The sequence below is a fragment of the Chenopodium album genome, chromosome 21, assembly GCF_948465745.1.
Source record: "Chenopodium album chromosome 21, dcCheAlbu1.1, whole genome shotgun sequence".
NCBI classification, from domain to species: Eukaryota; Viridiplantae; Streptophyta; class Magnoliopsida; order Caryophyllales; family Amaranthaceae; genus Chenopodium; species Chenopodium album.
The window spans coordinates 39205055-39226631 of record NC_137854.1 but is presented as its reverse complement, the minus strand read 5'-3'; the positions used below and the strand labels follow the sequence as shown (position 1 = coordinate 39226631).

Here is a 21577-nt window from a genome sequence, read left to right as displayed (position 1 = left end):
AAATAATTATAAAAGCTATGTATATATGAACCATCACCAAAACTAACAACTCATGAACTATCACATTCCCGCAATCACTAGATCAGAACAAAGACTAGAAATTTATGTGTTCCCGATCATGAAACCAAACTCGAAAACCGTACCTCTTTCAATCCAGTCCATGATAATCGAACACCCTACTTACTACACTCATCAACTAACCCCTTTTTTTTTTTTTTTTTTTTTTGACGGGAACTAACCTTGATACAATATTCATAGAAACCAATGTGTACAATAGCCGTAAAGGCAATAGCTTCATCCCTAAATCCCCTTCACACCCAAAACCCAAAAACTAGGCATTACGCATACTTACATTTTCTTTTGCAAGACAAAGTATCATTTTGCTAAATCTTCTAATGACTGTTACAGGTAAACGTGTATTTTATTTTTTTTCCCCTCAACTTGATAACTTACTTCATTAGTAGTCAAGGATCACTTCAATTTAACATTTAAAAAAAAAAAAAACATAATTATTTCTCATTAATAAAGCTTTGGCTAAATGTCAAAATACAGAAATACCCCTTTTCTTTCTTCATATTTAAGTGATTCCGATATAGTGTGAAATGCAAAAAGGCTGCACCATGGCAATATTTACAATCAAATATAAGGTCGGTCCATTTAATGTTTGCAGTTTATAGTTTATGCAGTATATGATAATTGCATGTGTAGTATGACTTCAACTCTTCAAGGAATAGATTTAACTTTTGTCCCCAACAATTAAGGAAATAATCAATTAATGTTAATTATGAAATCAACAAGCATGACTTCGTTCACATCTATAAAAGCAATTGTTGGTTTAAGATATATATCCATCAAACCTTGAATATAGTAAGTACAACTTAATTCATAAGTATTACTTACAATTTTCATTAGTACTAAATTAAATCAGCTAAGAAAATGGGTTCACCCAAGATGATTTATCTTGGGTTTTTTGTTTTGTTTTTGGCTATCATAGCCGAGGCAGCAAGTACTCCTCCGGGAATCGCTAAAAATCCTTCAAGAGCGTCATGTAATAAAAAGGAGTACAAGATGTGCTATAACTTAGAGCATGTTTGTCCTAAATTTTGTCCTGATAGTTGTGAAGTAGATTGTGCTTCATGTAAGCCAATTTGTTCTTCTACTTCTTCAAGCGAACACCATTCACCTTCGGGATCATCTTCTGCATCATCCGCTGCATCATCTGCTGCTTCATCCGCAGCATCATCTGCCTCTTCATCGGCAACATCATCTGCATCATCAGCAGCCGCAGCAGCTGCTGCAGCTGCTGCTGCAGCATCTTCTTCAGCGTCTTCTGGTTCCTCCTCCTCTTCAACTGGAGGAGCACAAAAAAACTCTCATACATCATATTACCCAACACCAACTCCTAAGCCATCAACCCCACCAACTCCTAAGGCACCAACACCTTCTCCTTCTACCCCGTCAACCAAAACTCCAACATCGCCTTCAAGCCCTACTCCCTCGACATCTTCTCCTCCTCATTCCTCTAATGCTGGCTCCAGAAAGAGAGCTAAATGTAACAACAAGAAGTACGGACAATGTTATAACCAAGAGCATGTGTGCCCTGCTAATTGCCCTACTTCATGTCAAGTCGATTGTGTCACTTGCAAGCCTGTCTGCAGTAAGTTTAATTATCAATTAAACCATAATGCATTTTACATACACTAGAATATTACATGTGCCAATAATGAACCCAAATTTCTAGATTTATATTTTAGGACTTACATTATCCTTAAATTACTGAGAATGCCCCAGTTTCACGTGGTGAGAAACGAATGGGGGCATTTTCGTGAATAAATCAACAATGTTTGGGCTAAGTCCATTGTCCTAAGCCCATTGACCTGGAATTACGAAAATACCCCTCCATTATCCAGCCCATCATTAGTCAGCACCAAGTACGAATTTACCCCTAATCCATCCAATTAAGTACAACTTCTGCCACCTGAAAGTACATCTATAAATAGCTCTCCAATCATTAGCAATGGTAACTTTTTCCTAATTCTCTAATTCTCTCTCTACTTTCTCTCTCTAAAGTACGATCGCTGACTTAAGCATCGGAGGGGCTTTCCCGGGTCACACCCCCGGGGCAGTTAACCTTCTCTCTTTTTTGCAGGCCTAGCTCTCGGACAGCAAGGCATAGCGGAGGGAAATTCGGACATTATTAGGACTTTGCCTTGAGACATCTTGACATTATTACCGTAACCCCGAGGAATACTTTAAGACTCCCAGGAGCAACTCTGTTTTCCAGAAACAGGTGGCGCCGTCTGTGGGGATAAGTAACAAAAAGTCATGGTGAACACTAGGCGTCCCCGCAGTACATACCAAGATGCTACTAGGCGAGCTCCTATTCTCTCGGCTAGGCATGCTCATGTAGTCGAGGAGATAATACCCCAGGCTCGCAGTGACCCCGTCGGGGAAGTGACTAGCCCCCAGGTGGTCACCCGCCGAGACTTGGATCAACTAGCTCTCCAAATCAACAAAAACTTGGAAGAAAGCCTCAGGGCACTTGTCAACCCGGGCGGGGGGCAAGGCGGGTTAGGGAACGCTCAACAGCTTAACCTCCAACCTCATGTCTCCCAGCTCCATCAAGCCTCCTCCCGTCCCAGGCATCAGGAGTCTCACCGCTCTCAGCCAAGACAATCTCCCAACTCCCGGCGGGGGTCAAAGCAACCCACCCAGCCGAGAGATGCTAGAGAAATAATCAATGACCGAAGGCTGAGGGAAGGAACTTTGGATGCCCGTCAGATAATCAACTCAAGGAGGGATAATTCTAAGGAAGAAGAGGATGCACCCCCGAGAGGTCGAACAAGAGTTCACTCTCACCGTGGTTCCACCAGGTATCGGGATAACACAGCTAACTCAGCTACTTCAAGGCAAAGAAGGACTTCTCCTAGGCCTACATCTTCACCAAGAAGAAGCCCGGAGCGCTCTCCACCTCCCAGGACAGGAAGACTTGGGATTGTCAAGAATATCACCCCCTTCAGTGAGGAGATCATGAACACACCCATTCCGCCTAAAGTCAAAATCCCCACGTTGGACCCATATGATGGAAAGACAGACCCGAAGGACCATCTGAACGCTTACAAAGCACAGATGGGAGTCCAAACGGGATGTGAGGCCTCGTGGTGTAGATTCTTCCCCACTACACTCAAGGGTATAGCCCAGGCCTGGTTTAATAACCTTACCCCTGGGAGCATTAAAACATTTGACATGCTGGCTACTCAATTCACAAAACACTTTATTGCTGGGAGTAGACAAACGAAGACCAGCGTGCACTTGATGACTGTCAAGCAGGGAGAGAATGAAAGTCTGAAGGATTATATCAAGAGGTTCAACACCGAGTCCCAGCTTATCCCCGACCTCCAAGATAATGTTGCCTTCACAGCCCTTCTCTTCGGGCTCAAGTCCAACAAGCTGAAGTTTGAACTTGTGCATGATAAAGTCAGTACCTTCTCTGAAGCTATGGAAAGAGCTGAAAGGATCATTGAAGCTAGTGAGGTGTGCAAGGCACCCTTGGCTAACAACAAGGGGAAAAGAAAGCAAGAAGACAACTATCATGAGAACAGGAATAGAAGGCCAAGAAGGGCTGAGAGTGATGATGAAGGGCTCAAGTACAATGCTGATAGGCGTGAGATCTATTTGGACATAAAGAACAAGGCTATCCTCCCCAAGCCTAATCCAATGAATACACCAATGGAGCAAAGGAACAAGAAGCTTTGGTGTGAATACCATAGGGAGTGTGGTCATGTCACCCGGAATTGCAGAGAACTCAAGAAAGCCTTAGATAAGCTAGCAGAAGAAGGGAAGCTTAATCGTTACTTGAAAGACCTTCCGAAAGACAAGCAAAGGAGTAAGGCTTCAAGGGTCGTGAATGAGGCCCACAGCTCAGCCGATACCAACATATCTATCCATGTCATAGCCGGGGGATATGCCTCTGGGGGCTTATCTAATAGAGCACGCAAAGGTCATTTGCGATCGCTAGGGGAAGCTATCTATGATATTGACACCCCTTCATCTACCCCGAAGGACCCTCTCATGGTCTTCGGGGGGGATTCGGCAAAGAAGATTCAAAGGCCCCATGATGACCCACTAGTGATCAGCATGAAGGTGGCAAATGCCAAGGTCAGGAAAGTGTTGGTAAATAGTGGGAGTTCAGCTGATATAATCACTTGGAATTGCCTCGTGCAAATGCGTTTTGGCAAAGGAGATCTCTCACCCCTTGACAAGCCCTTAGTAGGTTTCGGGGGAAACCATGTCTACCCTTTGGGTACAATCAGGCTCCCAATCCGCCTAGGGGAGAAGAAGAAAGGGAGAAGCTTTGTATTCACATTCTTAGTTGTGGACACCCCTCTGCCATACAACATGATCATAGGCCGACCCCTGCTCAACGAGGTTAAGGCTGCAATCTCAACTTATCATCTACTCCTTCAATTTGAGACCGATGATGGCTCGGTAGGGAAGATATATGGAGATCAGTTTGAAGGACGAAAATGCTATGTAGACAGCCTGAGGCAGCCTGAAGGCTCAAATAATCAGGAAGACAAGGGGACTAAGCGAAAGGCAATGGATATAGATGACCCTCAGCTCCCCATAATGAACATATACATGGCTGAAAATCCCAAGCTCTATGGCAGGCCTAAACCTATCGAAGAGGATGAGAGCATACCCTTGGGAGATGACCCCGCTCGGGCTGTGAGAGTGGGAAAGAACTTAGACCCCCAGCTCAGGGAAGATATCATTCAAGTACTTAGAGAGTACAAAGACATCTTCGCTTTTACAGCAGATGAAATGCCGGGCATAGACCCCGAGGTGATGACACATAAGTTGAACATAAAGAAAGGCTACAAGCCTATCAAGCAAAAACTCCGGCATGCTGGGCCGGAGAGAAACAAAGCTGCAGCTGCTGAGGTCAAGAAGCTTCTCGAAGCGGGTTTCATTCGAGAATGCCAATACACCGAGTGGTTATCTAATGTTGTGCTTGTTAGGAAGCCAAATGGCTCTTGGCGTATGTGTGTGGATTTTACGGATTTGAACAAGGCCTGCCCCAAGGATGATCATCCCTTACCAAAGATTGATAGGTTGGTGGATTCGACCGCTGGTCACGCCCTCCTAAGCTTCATGGATGCCAATGCTGGGTATCATCAGATACCCATGTCTGAAAAAGATCAAGCTCACACGGCCTTCATCACTAGTCAAGGGGTCTATTGTTATAACGTGATGCCATTCGGTCTGAAGAATGCTGGGGCTACGTATCAGCGCCTGATGAACAAAATCTTTGAAGGACAGCTAGGCCGGAATGTGGAGGCCTATGTTGATGACATGATCGTTAAAAGAAAAGAAAGCTCAGACCATATAGCAGACCTAAGGGAAACATTCACTACCCTTAGAAAATACAAGATGAAACTCAATCCTAGCAAGTGTGTCTTCGGGGTACAAGGAGGAAAGTGCCTGGGATTTATGGTAGATCAGCGGGGTATTGATGCCAACCCGGAGAAGATTCAAGCAATTCTTGATATGGAATCCCCCCGGAATGTTAAAGAAGTGCAACGCCTTACAGGCTGCCTAGCTGCTTTAGGGCGATTCCTATCCCGATCAGCTGATAAGAGTTTATCATTCTTCAAGGCCCTTAAGAGGCCCAAGTTCTTATGGGATGAGGAGGCTGAGAAAGCCTTCCAGCAATTGAAGGAACATCTCACCAACATCCCGAAGCTTGTTAGTCCCCTACCTGGGGAAACATTGTTTGTGTACTTGGCCATATCAGACTATGCCTTGAGTGCGGTTCTTGTCGTTGAGAGAGAAGAAGGCCAAGTACCCGTCTATTTTGTCAGCCATGCCCTAAGGGGGGCTGAGACAAGGTACACCCTTATTGAAAAAGTGGTGTATGCACTAGTAATGGCAAGCAGAAAGCTAAAGCCTTATTTTCAAGCACACCCCATCAAAGTTCTCACCAGTCAACCCGTCAAGAAGGTGCTAGAAAGCAAAAATCACTCATCTCGAATGACAGATTGGTCGGATCAGTTGGCTGATTTTGGAATTGAGTTTGAGCCCCGCAAGGCCATCAAAGCCCAGGCTTTGGCTGACTTCATAGCTGAATGCGCCCATAGGCCAACTCCAACAGATACCTCCGCCCCTTGGGCTCTTTATGTGGATGGGTCGTCTAGTAAGGCTGGAAGTGGGGCTGGGCTAGTTATCATCTCCCCGGAAGGAGAGAAATTTGAATATGCAGTAAAGTTTGCCTTCCATGCATCAAATAATGAAGCTGAGTATGAAGCTCTCATCTTGGGACTAAACTTATGCCAATTTATGAAAATCAAATCAGTTCAAGTATGCTCAGATTCACAACTCATCGTGGGGCAATTAACAAAAGAATTTGAAGTAAAGGAGGAAAACATGAAGGCCTACTTTGAGAAGGCTGAGAGCTTGGCAAAAGCGTTTGAAAACTTTGAAATCAGGCACATCCCCCGTTCAGAGAATCAACAAGCAGATGCTCTTGCACGCTTAGCAAGCTCAGCTGAAGGGATAGCTCCCAGGAACATCATGTGGGAAGTGTTGGAAAGGCCAAGTACCCAAAGGCCCATCATCATGGAAATTGATAGGGGGGAGACTTGGATGGACCAGATCATTCTGTGCTTAAAAGGGGAATTGCCTGAGGATACCCCCGACTTCAAGATGATCAAAAAACGGGCTGAATGGTTCGTGCTTCATGATGGAACACTTTATAAGAAATCTTTCACTCACCCTTTGCTCAAATGCATTACCCCGGAGGAGGGAAACTATGTCCTAAGAGAAATTCATGAAGGGGCATGCGGTAGTCATCAAGGTGGGAGGACTATAGCTGGAAAGGCGCTGAGGGCCGGATTCTATTGGCCAACCCTAAGGCATGACGCCATGAAAATTGTTAAGAAGTGTGAGAGATGTCAATTGTTTGCTGATGTGCCTCATATCCCGGCCAACGCACTCACAAGCATTCAATCAGTCTTACCTTTCGACCGGTGGGGCATGGATATCCTGGGACCTTTTCCTGTAGCCTCGGGGCAAAGGAAGTTTCTGATAGTGGCTGTTGATTATTTCACTAAGTGGGTTGAGGCCGAGCCCGTAGCAACAATCACTGACAAGCAAGTCCAAAAATTCATCTGGAGAAATATCATCACCCGCTTCGGGGTACCTCGCATTTTAGTCTCAGATAATGGCCGGCAATTCAATAGTGGGCCAACCATAGAGTATTGCGGGCGTTTTGGAATCAAAACAAGGTTTTCGGCTGTATGCCGACCCCAGACTAATGGCCAAGCTGAGGCAGCAAACAAAACAATCTTGAAGGGGTTAAAAACAATGTTGGAGGGTACGAAAGGCTCTTGGGTGGATGACTTGCCTGGGATTCTGTGGTCCATTCGTACCACCACCAAAGAAGCTACGGGGCAAACTCCTTTTGCCTTAGTATATGGAAGTGATGCTGTACTCCCAGTGGAGGTTGGAATCCCATCTCCCAGGGTAACCTTCTATGACTACACCCAAAATGATCAATTGAAGCCTATGGCCTTAGACTTGCTCCCAGAGATAAGAGGAGATGCTTTGCTTCGCTCTATAGCATACAAGCAAAGAATAACTCGTTATTACAACAACAAAGTCAAGGCAAGACCCCTAGCTGAGGGTGATTGGGTACTCCGAAAGTGTGAGGCTGCTGGCAAACCCTCGGCATTGGGAAAGCTAAGCCCAAATTGGGAGGGGCCTTACAAGATTAAGGAGGTGATCCGCCCGGGGACCTTTCGCTTACAAACTCCTAATGGCAAGGACCTCCCCAGGCCATGGAATGCTGATAACTTAAGAAGGTTTTATGTCTGAACTTTCCCTTACAATGATGCCCTAGGGGCAATAAGAACCGATACGAGGAAATCAACCTTTCTGTATAGTGCATCATTGTAATGTCTTTTTTGCATCAAAGTTAATATAATGAAAAACCCCTCAGCTGGGATGTTTGCCCTTATTTATTTTCGTTTTTACTTAGCCTATTTTTTCAATTTTCATATCGCTTGTTAGCATAGCACCATGTGCCCAACATAAGGCACTTTGGTTTCGCTAAAATTTGTTCCAATGTTTGGGGCAAGATGCTAGCCTATACTCAAATATTTGAGATAGAGTCCTGGCCGGAAAATCACTTATAACTTGAGGCTCGTTTAGCCCTCAGCTTACCTCAAAGAGTTGGAATAGCCCAGCTCTCATACACCTCTTAAACTTGGGGCTCGTTTTTTAGCCCCTAGCTCATTTACATTATCTTTACAAATTTTATAACTAAGGGCTCGTTTAGCCCCCAGGTAATCATGCAATTCTTGTAGGAATAACATGAGGCTCGTTTTAGCCTTCAAACAAGCAATAATAGATATGCTAAGGACTCTTCAAACACTAGGGACTTATTTTGGCCCCTAGGGGAAAATGATCAAGCAAGAAACAAATAAATAGCAGGGAGTAGTAAAGAGAAAAGCCTACAAGTTCTACAGCATCATAAAAACAAAGGCAAAACCAAATGTACATCTACAAGTCATCCAAAACGACAAAGTTAATGTTCGAAACTTAAGCAAAGAACCATAAGTATCATACATCCCAGAGAATCAAGTACATCATAAAAAGATAAATCAAGTCTGAAATAAAGGCTAGAGAAAACTACTCCTGGGTCTCACCCTGCTCGGCCAACAACCTCCTGTGCTCCTCCTCCTCGGCCGCGCGAACAAGGTCCCTAACCTTATCCCGCACCCCGGGATATGAATCCTGGAGACCAAGGGAAGTGAAAGCGGTCTCCATGTGAGTAATGGCGTCGGTGATCCCCGCCTCAAAGGCCTCACTCCCTATCATGGCCTGATAATCAGCACAATCAGGACTCTGCTTCCATTCAGCAATCACCTCCTCCTGGGTCCGCTCCAACTTCTCCCGGGCCTCGGCCAGCTCACTCTTCATCCTCTTCACCTCGGCTTTCTTCTCCTTGAGCTCGGCGGCGATTCTTGCTTTCTCATCCAAGGCCTCCTTCAGCTTGGTCTCTGCGGCGGAGAGGCTAGACTTTCCGGCTTCCTGAGCATCAGAGAGCTCCTTCTTGGCCTTCTTCACCTCCTCCTGGGCCAAGTGAAGCCCCTCCGTGAGATCATGGATCTCGGTTCTTGCCTGCGAAAGCTCCGTCTTGAGGCCTTTGACATCCTTCATGGCCCCCTTCCGGTAGTCCTCCGCAAGAACACTCAGGGTCATGCCAGCCTACACCAACACAAAAGACAAGGACAGGGTTAATACAACCTCAAGGATATAAGAACATAATGATATTATAAGATAAATATACCTTCATGACACCATCAAAAGCGGAGGTAATGGCCCTAGAGGGTTTTGCCCTCATCACCTCAAAGTCCTTAGCCGTAGGGAAGCGGGACATTGTCTTCTTCATCATCTTCCTCCGACCCCGCTTGGTCAGGCCCAGAATAGACTGAGGAAAGAAGGGAGGAACCTCAGTGTCACCATCCTCCTCCTCATCATCATCTTCACTCGAATCATCAAACCGGGTTTGCTTCCCCCGGTCCGCAAAGCCCTCAGCCTCCAGAGTATCAATGTGCTGAGAGACCGCCGGTGAAGCATGCTGGGATCCCTGATCATCCACCTCCATTGTCGTAGCCTGGGATGACCCTTCCCCTTTCTCGATGGCCTTCCTCCTGAGCTTGGAGTTCTTTGGGTTCTGAAAAAGCAAATCACAAGTAAAGTTAGCAAAAAACCAAAACATTTGAAGGAATCAACATTAGAGTGGGAATTTTACCGGGGGAGGAGGAGGGATGCTCATGTTTCCCCTCTTCAAGGAGAGCTTAAGTTTTCCAGCTCGAAAGTTGATCTGAGACATCTTGTTTTGAAGTTTCTCCGACAATTGGCTGAAAGCAACACCTGAAATCATCATTCAAACAAGATAGATAGTCAATGGTAAAGCCCAGGAGAAATCACAAAAGGTACAAAACATACATGAATAAATAAACAAGTCCTACCACAATCATAGGTGTGGCTCAGGCCCACGACACTCAAGAACCGCTCTTTCTTGAAATGCTTATCCTTCACAATCCACATGGTGGGAAGCTTATCCTTGGACCCTTTTTCCTTATAAGATTGCAACCAAACAGCCGGCACGGCTTCATCCACTCCCATGGCAGGAACATTATAGTTCAAGCCGATCCTAGGTACACCACTATGATCCCGGGGAATCCTCCAACCCCCAGCATGGAAGATGAAAAGAAAGGTGTGGCGAAAACCCTTTTGGCTCGTGGGTTTTGTGTTGATGGTAAGATAAAATTCCCTATCATGAAAAGCATACCACCCGTGGCTATCTACATTACCCGGGACCTCCTGAAGCCTATGAGTGTTCCTAAAGGCGGTGACGGTGCAAGGAGCTCCAAGCAAACTACAAGTGGCTATGTACGCATTTATTGTCAACCAAGAGTTAGGAACAAGCTGGGATATACTAAGGTTATACTCAATCAACAACTCCTCAATGAAAGGATGAAGCGGAAATCTCAACCCATTATCCAAATCTTGCTTATATACAGCTACACACCCAGGGGGAGGGTTATCTACAGTGCTATCACCCCTAGGAGAAGAAATGAGAAAAGGGTCCCTAATATGGTACTCAGTCTGCAAATGCCTAGTCCCCTCCGACAAAGATCTAAGCCAAGTAGCAGAAGGGTGGCACATAGAGGGGCTAATCCTCCTCCTACTAGGGGGTTTAAAAGTCACCGGCGCCCCAAGAGAAGTGGAAGTATCATCCTCACTCGACATAGTCACCACACCGTCAAAAAGCAATCTGTTCAAAGAACCTCTAGAAGTCGGTTCACGTGCAAGAGAAACTTCCCAAGGGGAAGGAGGTAAAAAATAATCAAAGCCTAAATCATGCTCAGGGGACGGGGATGACACACAAGGAAAAGGCACGCCCAAAGGAATAGATGAATCAATGCTACTACCAATTACATTTGTTATAAGTACTCCCCCCGACCAAATTTCCTTAGACAAGTCATAAGATGAAGGGCCGGGGAGAGAGTCTAGGTAATCTTGAGTCGCTTGGTCGTTCATAATACATGCATAGCTCAACTCAAGATTACCCCCAAAAAATTTTAATGTACATGCAAAAGTACAACAAGCGTACCTCTAAGCCTAATATCATCACAAGCGCAGCCGAGGGACAAGCAAAGCATACACGGAGAAATAACAAACAATTACTAAGCATGGAGATAGGATACTTAGAGCATAAAAAACTAAGTATAGAGTGCTTACCAAGCGGTTAGAGAGGCCGGAGAAGCTACCCCCAGGCAAAATCAAGTGAACCCCGGAGAGAAATACTCCTGCCATAGCAACAAAAATTCAAGAAGTCAGAAAAACATCCATGGATAATCCTAGCTAAGGAGCAATGGTTAAAAGAGTCAAAATCTCGAAATTTTTTCTAAGTAAAAGCCTTATCCTTCTAAATTTAAGACTCAGCTATACATATTTTACCCTTGCCTAGGAGTAGTAGACCCTTTTACACAAAAAAACAAAAAAAAAAATCCAAAAGCCGAAACATTTTTTGGCACTCACATCTTTCCGCGCTCTCCTTCCCTCTCGGCCATCGGGCTGCCCTCAAGGCAACCCCTCTCTCTCTTCGGCATCTCTCGGCATATACCCCGCTCACCTTGCACCAAAACTCCCTCGGCAAGCCAACTTACCCTCTCGGCCAGCCAAACCCTTGGCGCTTCACAGCACTCCCGCACCACACTCTCTCTCTCACTCACCTCCCTCGGCCTCGCTGCACACTACCTCATACTCCCTCGGCATTTCTCTCTCGGCTTCCCTCACAAACTCCCTCAGCCTTGCCGCACACCGATCCCCTCGGCCTCGCTCACCCAAATCCCTCGGCCTCGCTACCCCAATTCCCTCGGCACGCCCAGTCACTCCCTCGGCCAGCCCTCACTCCCTCGGCAATCACCCCGAGGAAGCTCACCTTAGCTGCTGGCCGAGGGAGCTACGGTTCCCCTCACTCCCTCGGCTTCCCTTACTCTTTCGGCATCTACCCAAAAAAAAAAAAAAAAAAATGCAATTCAAACAAAACGAAAATTCAGCAAAAATCAAACACAAACCCGAGTTTCAGCTTGAACTCCCTCGGAAAATTCGAAAAAGCCACAATGAAAATCTCAATTTCAGCTGGGCATAGCCGTTATACCCCGAAATTCCAGCAATTCAAGTCACAAGTTCATACATATGCACGACAGAAATTTCAGAAAACTCCCAGGTAAAAACCCCCGAATTTCAGCCTGCTACACCCCCAGAAATTCGAAAGAATTTCCCACGAAAAACAGCAATTTCGGCTGGGTATAGCCGTTTCATCCCAAGACCAAGCTAAATTCAACGCAAAAACCCCTGAATTTCGGCTTTGTATACCCCCAATTTCGGCTGGGAATAGCCGACTTTACCCCGGGTTAAGCCAATTCAAGGAAGTCGAAGTTTCAGACATGCGTGCCCCGAAAATAAAATTCGAAATTCAAGTACATAAACACCTATACATGCATTCGGATCTATGAAAAACGGATCAAAAGCTAGGAAAATTCACATACCTCTTGAAGATCTTGATGAACTTGGATGAACACCGATTGATGTGACTTGAACACTCAAACTCTCAAGAACTCTCGGGAAAAATTGAGGAGGATTTTTTGAAATTTTCTCTAAGGCAAGTGGTGAGTGAACAAATGAAGGTACAAGTGGGAGCTCATAGGTCCCAAGAAAAGGAGATGGCAACTCCTCAAAACCCTGGTTCAGTTGGGCCTTGAAGAATGCTTGAGCCCAGAATATCACCATGGAAGGATTAAAGCTTAAATACAAGCTTAATTAGCATTAAAACATCATCGGCTTATCTCAAAAAGCCCTAGGGGTAGGGAAGAGGGAGATGAGACATGCCTTCAGCAAAATGCTTGGAGCTGAGGAAAAATTCTAAAAAGAAAAATTATTAGTTGTGCCTAAGCCCTCATCAGGCTTAGCCCCCACCAAACTGCTCAGTCATCCGAGTTAAAGCACTCTTAATGCATTGCTTGGGGCTGGTTTTCACCCTTGCAAGTCGCTTGGGGCTCATTTTAGCCCTCGGGTATACCTCGGGATTCTCTCTGGTATATCAGACAGTCTTTCTTATTTTTTCCGCATGATATCCGAACTTCATGAGATCTCGTTCCCACATCACGCGTGGGGCTAAATGTTTGGGCTAAGTCCATTGTCCTAAGCCCATTGACCTGGAATTACGAAAATACCCCTCCATTATCCAGCCCATCATTAGTCAGCACCAAGTACGAATTTACCCCTAATCCATCCAATTAAGTACAACTTCTGCCACCTGAAAGTACATCTATAAATAGCTCTCCAATCATTAGCAATGGTAACTTTTTCCTAATTCTCTAATTCTCTCTCTACTTTCTCTCTCTAAAGTACGATCGCTGACTTAAGCATCGGAGGGGCTTTCCCGGGTCACACCCCCGGGGCAGTTAACCTTCTCTCTTTTTTGCAGGCCTAGCTCTCGGACAGCAAGGCATAGCGGAGGGAAATTCGGACATTATTAGGACTTTGCCTTGAGACATCTTGACATTATTACCGTAACCCCGAGGAATACTTTAAGACTCCCAGGAGCAACTCTGTTTTCCAGAAACAAACAACTTTTTCAACTTTATTCAATTGTGGAGTCCACAATATTGAAAAAGTTGTTGATTTATTCACGAAAATGCCCACCATGAGAAACAAGGAATTTTCCTAAATTAATAGCGTAGTTGTACTTTTGTTTGTGGTATTAGTATAACTCATAGTATTAACATAGGCCACTAATTGTTTGTTTTTGTACACCGTAGACTGTGACTATCCAGGAGCCGTATGTCAAGACCCTCGCTTCATAGGAGGAGACGGAATCACCTTCTACTTTCACGGCAAGAAGGACAAAGACTTTTGCCTAGTGACCGACCCCAACCTCCACATCAACGCACACTTCATTGGTATAAGAAATGCAAACATGGGACGTGACTTTACATGGGTTCAATCCATTGGAGTCCTCTTCGACAACCATCGTCTCTTCCTAGGTGCAAAGAAGACCTCCGTGTGGGACGATGCCAATGACCGCCTTTCCTTGGCCTTCAACGGAGAGCCAATATACCTAGAAGAAACCGAAGGCTCACAATGGTCATCCACCTCCACTCCACTAGTCACCATAACAAGAACAAGTAAAACCAACGAGCTTATCATTGAAGTCCAAGGAAAACTCAAGGTCACGGCTAAAGTTGTACCTATAACTGACGAAGATTCTAGGGTGCACAACTATGGCATAACCGATGAGGATCGGTTTGCTCATCTTGATCTCGGGTTCAAATTTCTATCATTAACCGGAAAGGTTGATGGTGTATTAGGAAAAACTTATGCTAATGATTACGTGAGTCGAGTTAATACTCGAGTATCGATGCCGGTTATGGGAGGAGAACGAGAGTATGCTAGTAGTAGCATTTTCGCCACGGATTGTTTGGCTTCAAGGTTTGTTGGTGCTCAAGATGAGACTTCATTGCCAGCCATGGAGCTTGCTAGCATGAATTGTGCTAGTGGGATGAATGGACGTGGGGTTGTTTGCAAGAGGTAGCTCAATATTGTATAATTTAATTTCCATGTGATGGAATATATAAGTTACAAAATTTAATTAATTACATACTCGTATAATAAAGTACATAAATATATGTACAAAGTTGAATGTAAAGAATATTCAGCCTTTTATGGAATGTTTGATAAATGAAAATTTGAGAAATGTTTGTAATAAATATTTTCAAATAGGTCATTTGTTATGTTGGTTTTGCATAAAATTTCTTATAAAACGATTTGTGAATTGATATAACCAAATTATTCTTTACCAATGAGGCCAATTAAGGGCCTGTTTTCATTGACTGAACTCAGCAGAACTGAACTGAGCTAAGCTGAATTGAATATTTTATAAGAGAAGGAAATGAGGAGCTGAGCTGAATTTCAACGTAAGAGAACAGGGCCTAAGTTGATATGCAATATCCAAAAAAATTGCTTCAGCTTTCCGTTGCCCAGAACATGCTCTAAGCCTCTAAAGACGGGCAACTTGTACAAGCAAATTTTTATTTTATTAAAATAAAAAAAAATTCGTAACGCATAATCGACCAGAATTACCATAATAGCACATAGAGCCACAAAAGAATACTTCCTTTGGGCTGCAACAACAATGGAGTTCTAAGTAACTACTACTACAAATACAAATACAACAGCTTGCACACCATCAAAAAGCACAACTTCAAATAAAAAATACATATAGAAAATTTCCCTTGGATCATAAACAACTGCAGGCAGCTCAAGGACTATAAAGCTAGTTTCCCCTCAAGGGGTACGCCAAAAAAATGAATCAACACAGAATGCTGTGTGCAGAACTGAGCCCAAAATATCTCAGTTATCTAAGCTAACTACTGAGCCGTTTCCAATTGTTGCAGCACTGTGATGCAATTCAGGAACATCGCTGCTTTCGAAAAATGCATAATGAAGTGCCTTGACACATTTTTCAGCTTCATCATCATTTACAATCAAAGATATGTTGACCTGGAAAGTACCAAATTAAGTGCCAACAATAGGGCAATGTCTCAAGGACTTTTGAGGATTTAAAGTAAAGACACTAACCTTAGAAGCCCCTTGTGAGATCATCTGGACATTAACATTGTTGGTTCGAAGAACACGAAAAGCCTGCAGAGAATACAACACTTGTGAAAAGGAGCTGAAGGCGATAAGTAAATAACAAAAAATAAGTGTAAAAGACCACACCTTTTCTAGAATTAAAGACGAATATTGTACATTCCCAATGAGAGATATGATTGATCTGTTTTGCAGCAAGTTAACAACTGCAATATTTTCCAACTCCTCTACTACACGATCGAGTTCCTGCCATAGCACAATGGAGTTAGCTCCATCACCCTTTCTACCATAAGCTTATAAACTTTCAAAAGGCAATCATAAAGAATGGAAAAATGCATATTTATGGTTTCGAATGGAAACAAATCAAACAACGTATATCACCCCATACTCTTGCCTGCTGAATAAGTTCTCTGCTCCAAAGCTTAGATGGATCCAACGTCAGTGATATACTCACTTCACTAGTAGCAACAACATCCACAGAGATCCCCAAATCTTCAAATATTGAAAAGACCTGCATGTCGATGAGCCAGATTAAACCACGTTGAAAAAATAAACTGTAAGAGCCATGTTACACTAGTGATTAGTGAAGGAAAAAGCAGTACAAAAGATAAAGAAGTCTGACCTTTGCAAGGAATCCAAATTGACCAAGCATGCGAGTACTAACTATGTCCAACATGGTAACATTCCGCTTCAACACTATGCTAGTAAGTAGAACCTGTAATTCCATCGAGGAAGAAGCGGTCAATGCCAATTATGCAAGGATTGTAGCCATCGAATACCCCAATTATATACACACCTCACTCATATCACGTGCTCTGTTGATCAGTGTCCCTGGAGCTTTTGGGTTGTATGAATTTTTCACTCTGACAGGAACATCCCCCTCCCTAGCAGGTCTCATTGACTGTGGATGCAAAACCTACATAGAAACAAACAGTATCCATAATCAACTATAATAACCTTACACTTAAGGCCTTGCCTGGAAAAGGTGTAATAATTAAAGGGGTAGATATTAGGTGGTGAACTATTACAGGAAATAGATTCATGGAGTGAGATTTTTTAGGGGTAATTTATTTTGAGGTTTAGATCATGTGTAAATATATCCCCACCAAACCAAACCAAATCATGGTTATGAATCCACTGTTGAAGCACAATAGCACATATTTTTGCTCAAGATGGTGGAATTCTGCCATTAAAGCTCTCGATATGGAGTTGTTATGGTTGACAGAGAGGGTACTGTGGCGGTGGGCGAGATAATAACGATGAAGGATTGAGAAATTACAGGGTAATTTGTTACCCTAGGGGGGGCATATGTAATGTATCACCATCAAATGGGGGGTATAAAGTCCAGGCCCAAAAATTTAACCCCATTCCAGGCATGTGTTGCAACCCAGTAACAATTATCCCTTTAATCTTTCACCTCCATTACCCTCATTCCAGGCAGGGCCTAAAAAAGAAAGATAATGGGGATAAAAGAAATAAAAATTTAAGGGCATCAAGGCCAGATGGCAGATAGGCTGTAATCTATGAAACCACATATTACCGAAATAATCAAAATGATGGCACTCTGGCACAAAAAAGAGTGCAATCTTACTAGAAAAAGGCTAAGTGTCACAGTCTGACTGTTTTGACACAAGATCATGCAACACACTTACACACTCTTGCTCTAAAAAGGCAAGAGTGCAAGCCAAAGTTGTGCATGTTCACAAATATCATGCACAAACATTTCCTCTTCCCTATTGACGACAATGATCAATCTAGGCCCTTAGATGCGTTAAGTGAGACAAACGAGGCCAACAACATGAATGAGTATTTTTATGAGCGACAAATGAAAGGGATGTTAACAAAAAGCCAATATCAACAACTCATGTGCTAAGATAGAAAGCTTTGAATCTCATCCGTTAATTTTAACTTCCTAAAGAGCTTTATTTTAAAAACAACAAGTATTCCCACTAAATATTGTGCATCAATTTCATAATAATGCATTTCAACAAGCAACATGTGCACGCCTCAAAGGTATAATGAGAGGGTTAAATTTAAGGGAGTATTATGTCTGTGTCTTTGGATTGGACTTGGGGTAATTAGAGAGAATTAATAGCAACCCCATCCCCCACCCCCCTCCTGATTACCACTGTAAAATTAAGACTCTTCCTCTATCATACTCTCCCTTCTCTATCCTCTATTTCTCTCTCTCCTTCGCCTCTGTATCTCTCTGCCCAATGGAAGCAGCTGGCCACCACCAAAGCTGCCAGATGGAGTTGAGAATCCACACCAATCCAGGCCAATTAAAAAGAATGGTTTGAATTGGAGCCATCAATTGAAGTAGTTGAATGGCAGTTTAGGGCTTTTCATCTTTCCAGTGAAGGGATGCTCAATGTGGTATCAATTTTCCAACCGTCATGGTGGCTGCCGCCTGCAGTCAATGACCATGAACTGGTGGTCTTGCAACTGAGGCTGAAGAAGATTGAAGGGATTTTCTTCTTCACCCTGTTGCCAAACCTTAAGGAAAGATTATCCCCAAAACTACCAGTCAAGTAGAATCTACCATTACCCCTTTCACAAATTCTGGAATTCAGGCATGCCATTAAAGGACGGCCTGGGGGCACACAATAAATATGCCTATAGGTTCTATAAAAACCATAACGAAACCTAAGGAAAAAGATTAAAGAAAGGTAAATTCTAACACTAGGACTATATTCAAGTGATTTCTTGCCCAGCTTCCTAGGGCTGTAGGCTTGTAGCTCCACATTATAGAAATTAACCAATCCTAAGCAACCAACAATCACCTTGGCACATAAAAATAGTTAGTGCTTACCTGTGCCCCAAAATAAGCAAGCTCAGCTGCCTCATCAAATGTCAGGTATGGTACAGGTTGAGCTTGAGGATAAATCGTTGGGTCACAAGTTAAAACACCATCAACATCTTTCCATACCTGAGAATATACAAGCAAAAAAAGTTTAATACGTAGTATATAATGGAACAACCTTTTTAGCACTTACATATGCTTTAGGATATGTTATAACGTATACAATTCAAAAATTTAAACCATGAATATAAGACAGATCAACCTGTATTTCCCTTAAGCCCAGTGCTTTGCCAATGGTTGTAGCAGTTAAATCACTGCCACCCCTGCCCAATGTTGTGATAGCACAAGACTTGCAACCCTAGAAATTGAAAAAACAGTTCCATAACGAAACAACACAGATGATCTAATTTCTAAGAAAAGAATCCCAGAAAATTTCAGTACAGCAAAAAACCTTTCCAAGGAAACCAGTGACAATGGGAATTGCAGGATCAGCAGCCCAATCATCATAAAATCTTTTGGCTAAGGCCGGATAGGTTGCTTCCAAAATATCCGCATTGGTGAAGTCATCCGTTGTAATAAATCCGATATCAAATGCATCATACTGCAAAATTCTAATCAGTATCCCAGTTAGCAAAATTTAACACCAAGCAAAAGAAAGTAAAAATCTATGGACCCAAAAGAGACACAATACCAAAGTGATTGCAAAATATCACGATAATCTATATTCTTCAGATATCATGTACAATACCATAGAAGAATCAGTCGTATCAGGTTGCAATGACATAATCAGATGTTGATCTGACTGTTAAAACAGTTTTAAGAGCATATAGACTTGTGTTACAACCTTATTATATGAGATGTATCAAAAAGTACCTATTTCATACACCAAACATGTAATTAAAAGTTGAACATGTTCATTAACCCAACAAAAAAGGATTGTGCTGACATATTACTAAAAGAGCAGAATATAACTGAATCCTATGATTTTGGCATTAGTATAAATAAGTTGATGTGAGCTAGATGGAACACAAATGCTTTGAAGTTTTCATTTACAATGAATGGTCTTTAAAATTATAACTTCGTCAAAGTTCAAACAGTACATATATAATCATATAATCTGAAGCTGATAACATACTTGGCGTGCTTTGGCACCGATTTTGTTCATATAAGCGGCGAAGATTCTTGTGGACAAACACTCTCCAAAGGAAACAAGATAATCCTTAGTACGCAGGGTAAGCTCCTTCATCATTGCAATACCCTTGAGAAGCTGCTCTAATTCTTCTAAATGTGCTTTTGGAAGAAAAAAAAAAACCAAAATTTTAAAAAAAAACACTGGTAGACAAAGAAGTGATCACAATGCATACTAGATTACTAACTACTTCAATTAGATAGAACAATGCTTACAAGATACAACAGAAACGTCGATTCCGAGCTCGGCCACCGTCCTTAAAGCACAAAATTATTTGTTTCAGAATCAAACAGGAATAACAAATAAGCTACTGTTATTGTTATGGTTTTCTGGTTACCTATAATGAAGATCCTTAATAAGGCTAAGCTCCGGGATGTCGGACGCCTTCGAAGCTCCGCAACTTACCGCCTTTTCTCCGGCCTATGTACCCAACACATACATAAAATGAATCCAATCCAATAAAACGAAAGATGATTGAAGGAGAGAGAAAATGCAAACATACATTCAGGAGATTGTTAGTGGTCTTTCCCATGGCAGAAAGAACAACAACAGGAATTTCTTCAGGAAAACTGAGAATAAGCTGAGCAACCTCCTTCATTCTGTCAGCAGAAGCAACAGATGATCCACCGAACTTCATAACAACCGTGAAAGTCTTCTGCTCTTCAGAACTATTCCGCTGAGTATGTCTCTCTTCCTCGACCTTCAAACATTTAACTGCAAATGAATGATTCATCTTCGCGTTCTTCGCAATCGCCATTGATTTACAGACCTTGAATTGAAGTTGTTGGGGACAACAATTGAAACCTAAATTGTTCAACGAAGGTTTAGAAGGGACGAATTTGGGATTGACAGCAGCTTTGACGCCATGGAAATGCAAGGAAGCCGCCATTTGAGATAATAGAAGAAGGATTGTCGACGAAATGAGGGGGGTTTTGTGTGTGTTTCTGTCTCTCTCTCTCTCTGTGTTCAAAATCAGAGGGCGTTGGAAAGCATAGGAGAGAGAGAGCAGTCAAAGGAGTGCGGAGGACGAGGAGAGGAGACTAAAATGGGGGTATTAGAAAAATAATACTCGTAGTGGTAATTGCGTAGTAGGGTTTTTGTGTGTGTTTGAGTCTTACTCGAGTCTCCGCCTCTTTCGGGTCACAGGATACCCGGACCACCCCTTTCCTCTCTTGCTCTTCAACCACATCATTTTACCACCAAAAAAAAAAAAAAAAAAAAAAAAAAAAAAAAAAAAAAAAAACTAGAGCGAGTGATGTTGAATATAGATATGAATAATTAGTTTAGTCAATTAAAGTACTTAGAGCTCGTTTGGTTGCAATGGAAATTAACTTCCCATGGCAATTTGCAAATTATGAAAAATTATTTTCCTCTTCAAATTCCTAGAAAGTTGCCTTAGTTTGTTTGGTTGACATTAAGAAAATTACAATTTCTAGGAAATTTGAATCACCTAGGGGGAGGTGGGTAAATAAATTCCCACATTATGTTGGGAAATTGAAATTCCTAGGAATTTCTATTTCCTCCACTTTGCACTTTTTTTGGTTAACCAAACAACACCCAATAATACATTTCCTAGGAATTTTGAATGCCTACATAAATTTAGTGCAACCAAACAAGACCTTAGTTTAGTTGATTAAAGTATTAAGGGTGATACTAGAGTCGGGCATTGTGCCGTGCCGGCGGGCCAAAAGTTTGTGTCGTCCCGGGTTCGTGTCGAATTTTTATTTTTTTGTTCACGACATGGCCCACGACCCACCCCTTGTTCCTTGTGTCGTGCCCGTGCCGGTCGCTACCGTATCGTGCTCGTGCCGGCCCATGCTCAGCTCTAGGTGATACTCAAGATATGGATCAAATTT

The 21577-nt window shown here is 42.9% G+C and overlaps 2 protein-coding genes across 3 annotated transcripts; one reads left to right on the top strand and one right to left on the bottom strand.

Annotated features, from left to right (window-relative positions):
• The first annotated feature begins 936 nt into the window (after positions 1–936).
• Positions 937–14671, top strand: LOC145600802 (uncharacterized). Its single transcript, XM_081656666.1, has 2 exons — positions 937–1657; positions 13899–14671. The coding sequence occupies exons 1-2, from the start codon at positions 937–939 to the stop codon at positions 14669–14671; spliced, it is 1494 nt and encodes a 497-aa protein (XP_081512792.1).
• Positions 14672–15215: 544 nt separating this feature from the next.
• On the bottom strand, positions 15216–20784 carry LOC145600982 (aspartokinase 1, chloroplastic-like). Of its 2 annotated transcripts, none has more exons than XM_081656873.1 (13): positions 20224–20784; positions 20059–20141; positions 19937–19977; positions 19668–19822; positions 18984–19133; positions 18795–18890; positions 18542–18658; positions 16526–16645; positions 16352–16444; positions 16118–16240; positions 15859–15975; positions 15718–15780; positions 15216–15639 (listed from the first exon to the last, which is right to left on the bottom strand). In XM_081656873.1, exons 1-13 carry the CDS (start codon positions 20608–20610, stop codon positions 15490–15492), a joined length of 1695 nt encoding a protein of 564 aa, XP_081512999.1. In that variant the 5' UTR covers positions 20611–20784; the 3' UTR covers positions 15216–15489. The 2 variants fall into 2 exon arrangements, with proteins under 2 accessions (XP_081512999.1, XP_081513000.1); XM_081656874.1 differs by having other exon boundaries at positions 16124–16240.
• Positions 20785–21577: the final 793 nt, after the last annotated feature.

Bases quoted from the DNA above. Each gene is read 5' to 3' on its own strand.
- LOC145600802 (XM_081656666.1), top strand. From the start codon at position 937: ATGGGTTCACCCAAGATGATTTATCTTGGGTTTTTTGTTTTGTTTTTG. The intron at 1,658-13,898 runs GTAAGTTTAATT...TGTACACCGTAG, and splicing joins CACTTGCAAGCCTGTCTGCA to ACTGTGACTATCCAGGAGCC.
- LOC145600982 (XM_081656873.1), bottom strand. From the start codon at position 20,610: ATGGCGGCTTCCTTGCATTTCCATGGCGTCAAAGCTGCTGTCAATCCC. The intron at 16,646-18,541 runs GTAAGCACTAAC...GTTTCTATGTAG, and splicing joins TTGCTTATTTTGGGGCACAG to GTTTTGCATCCACAGTCAAT. The intron at 15,976-16,117 runs GTATGGGGTGAT...GTGCTATGGCAG, and splicing joins AACTTATTCAGCAGGCAAGA to GAACTCGATCGTGTAGTAGA.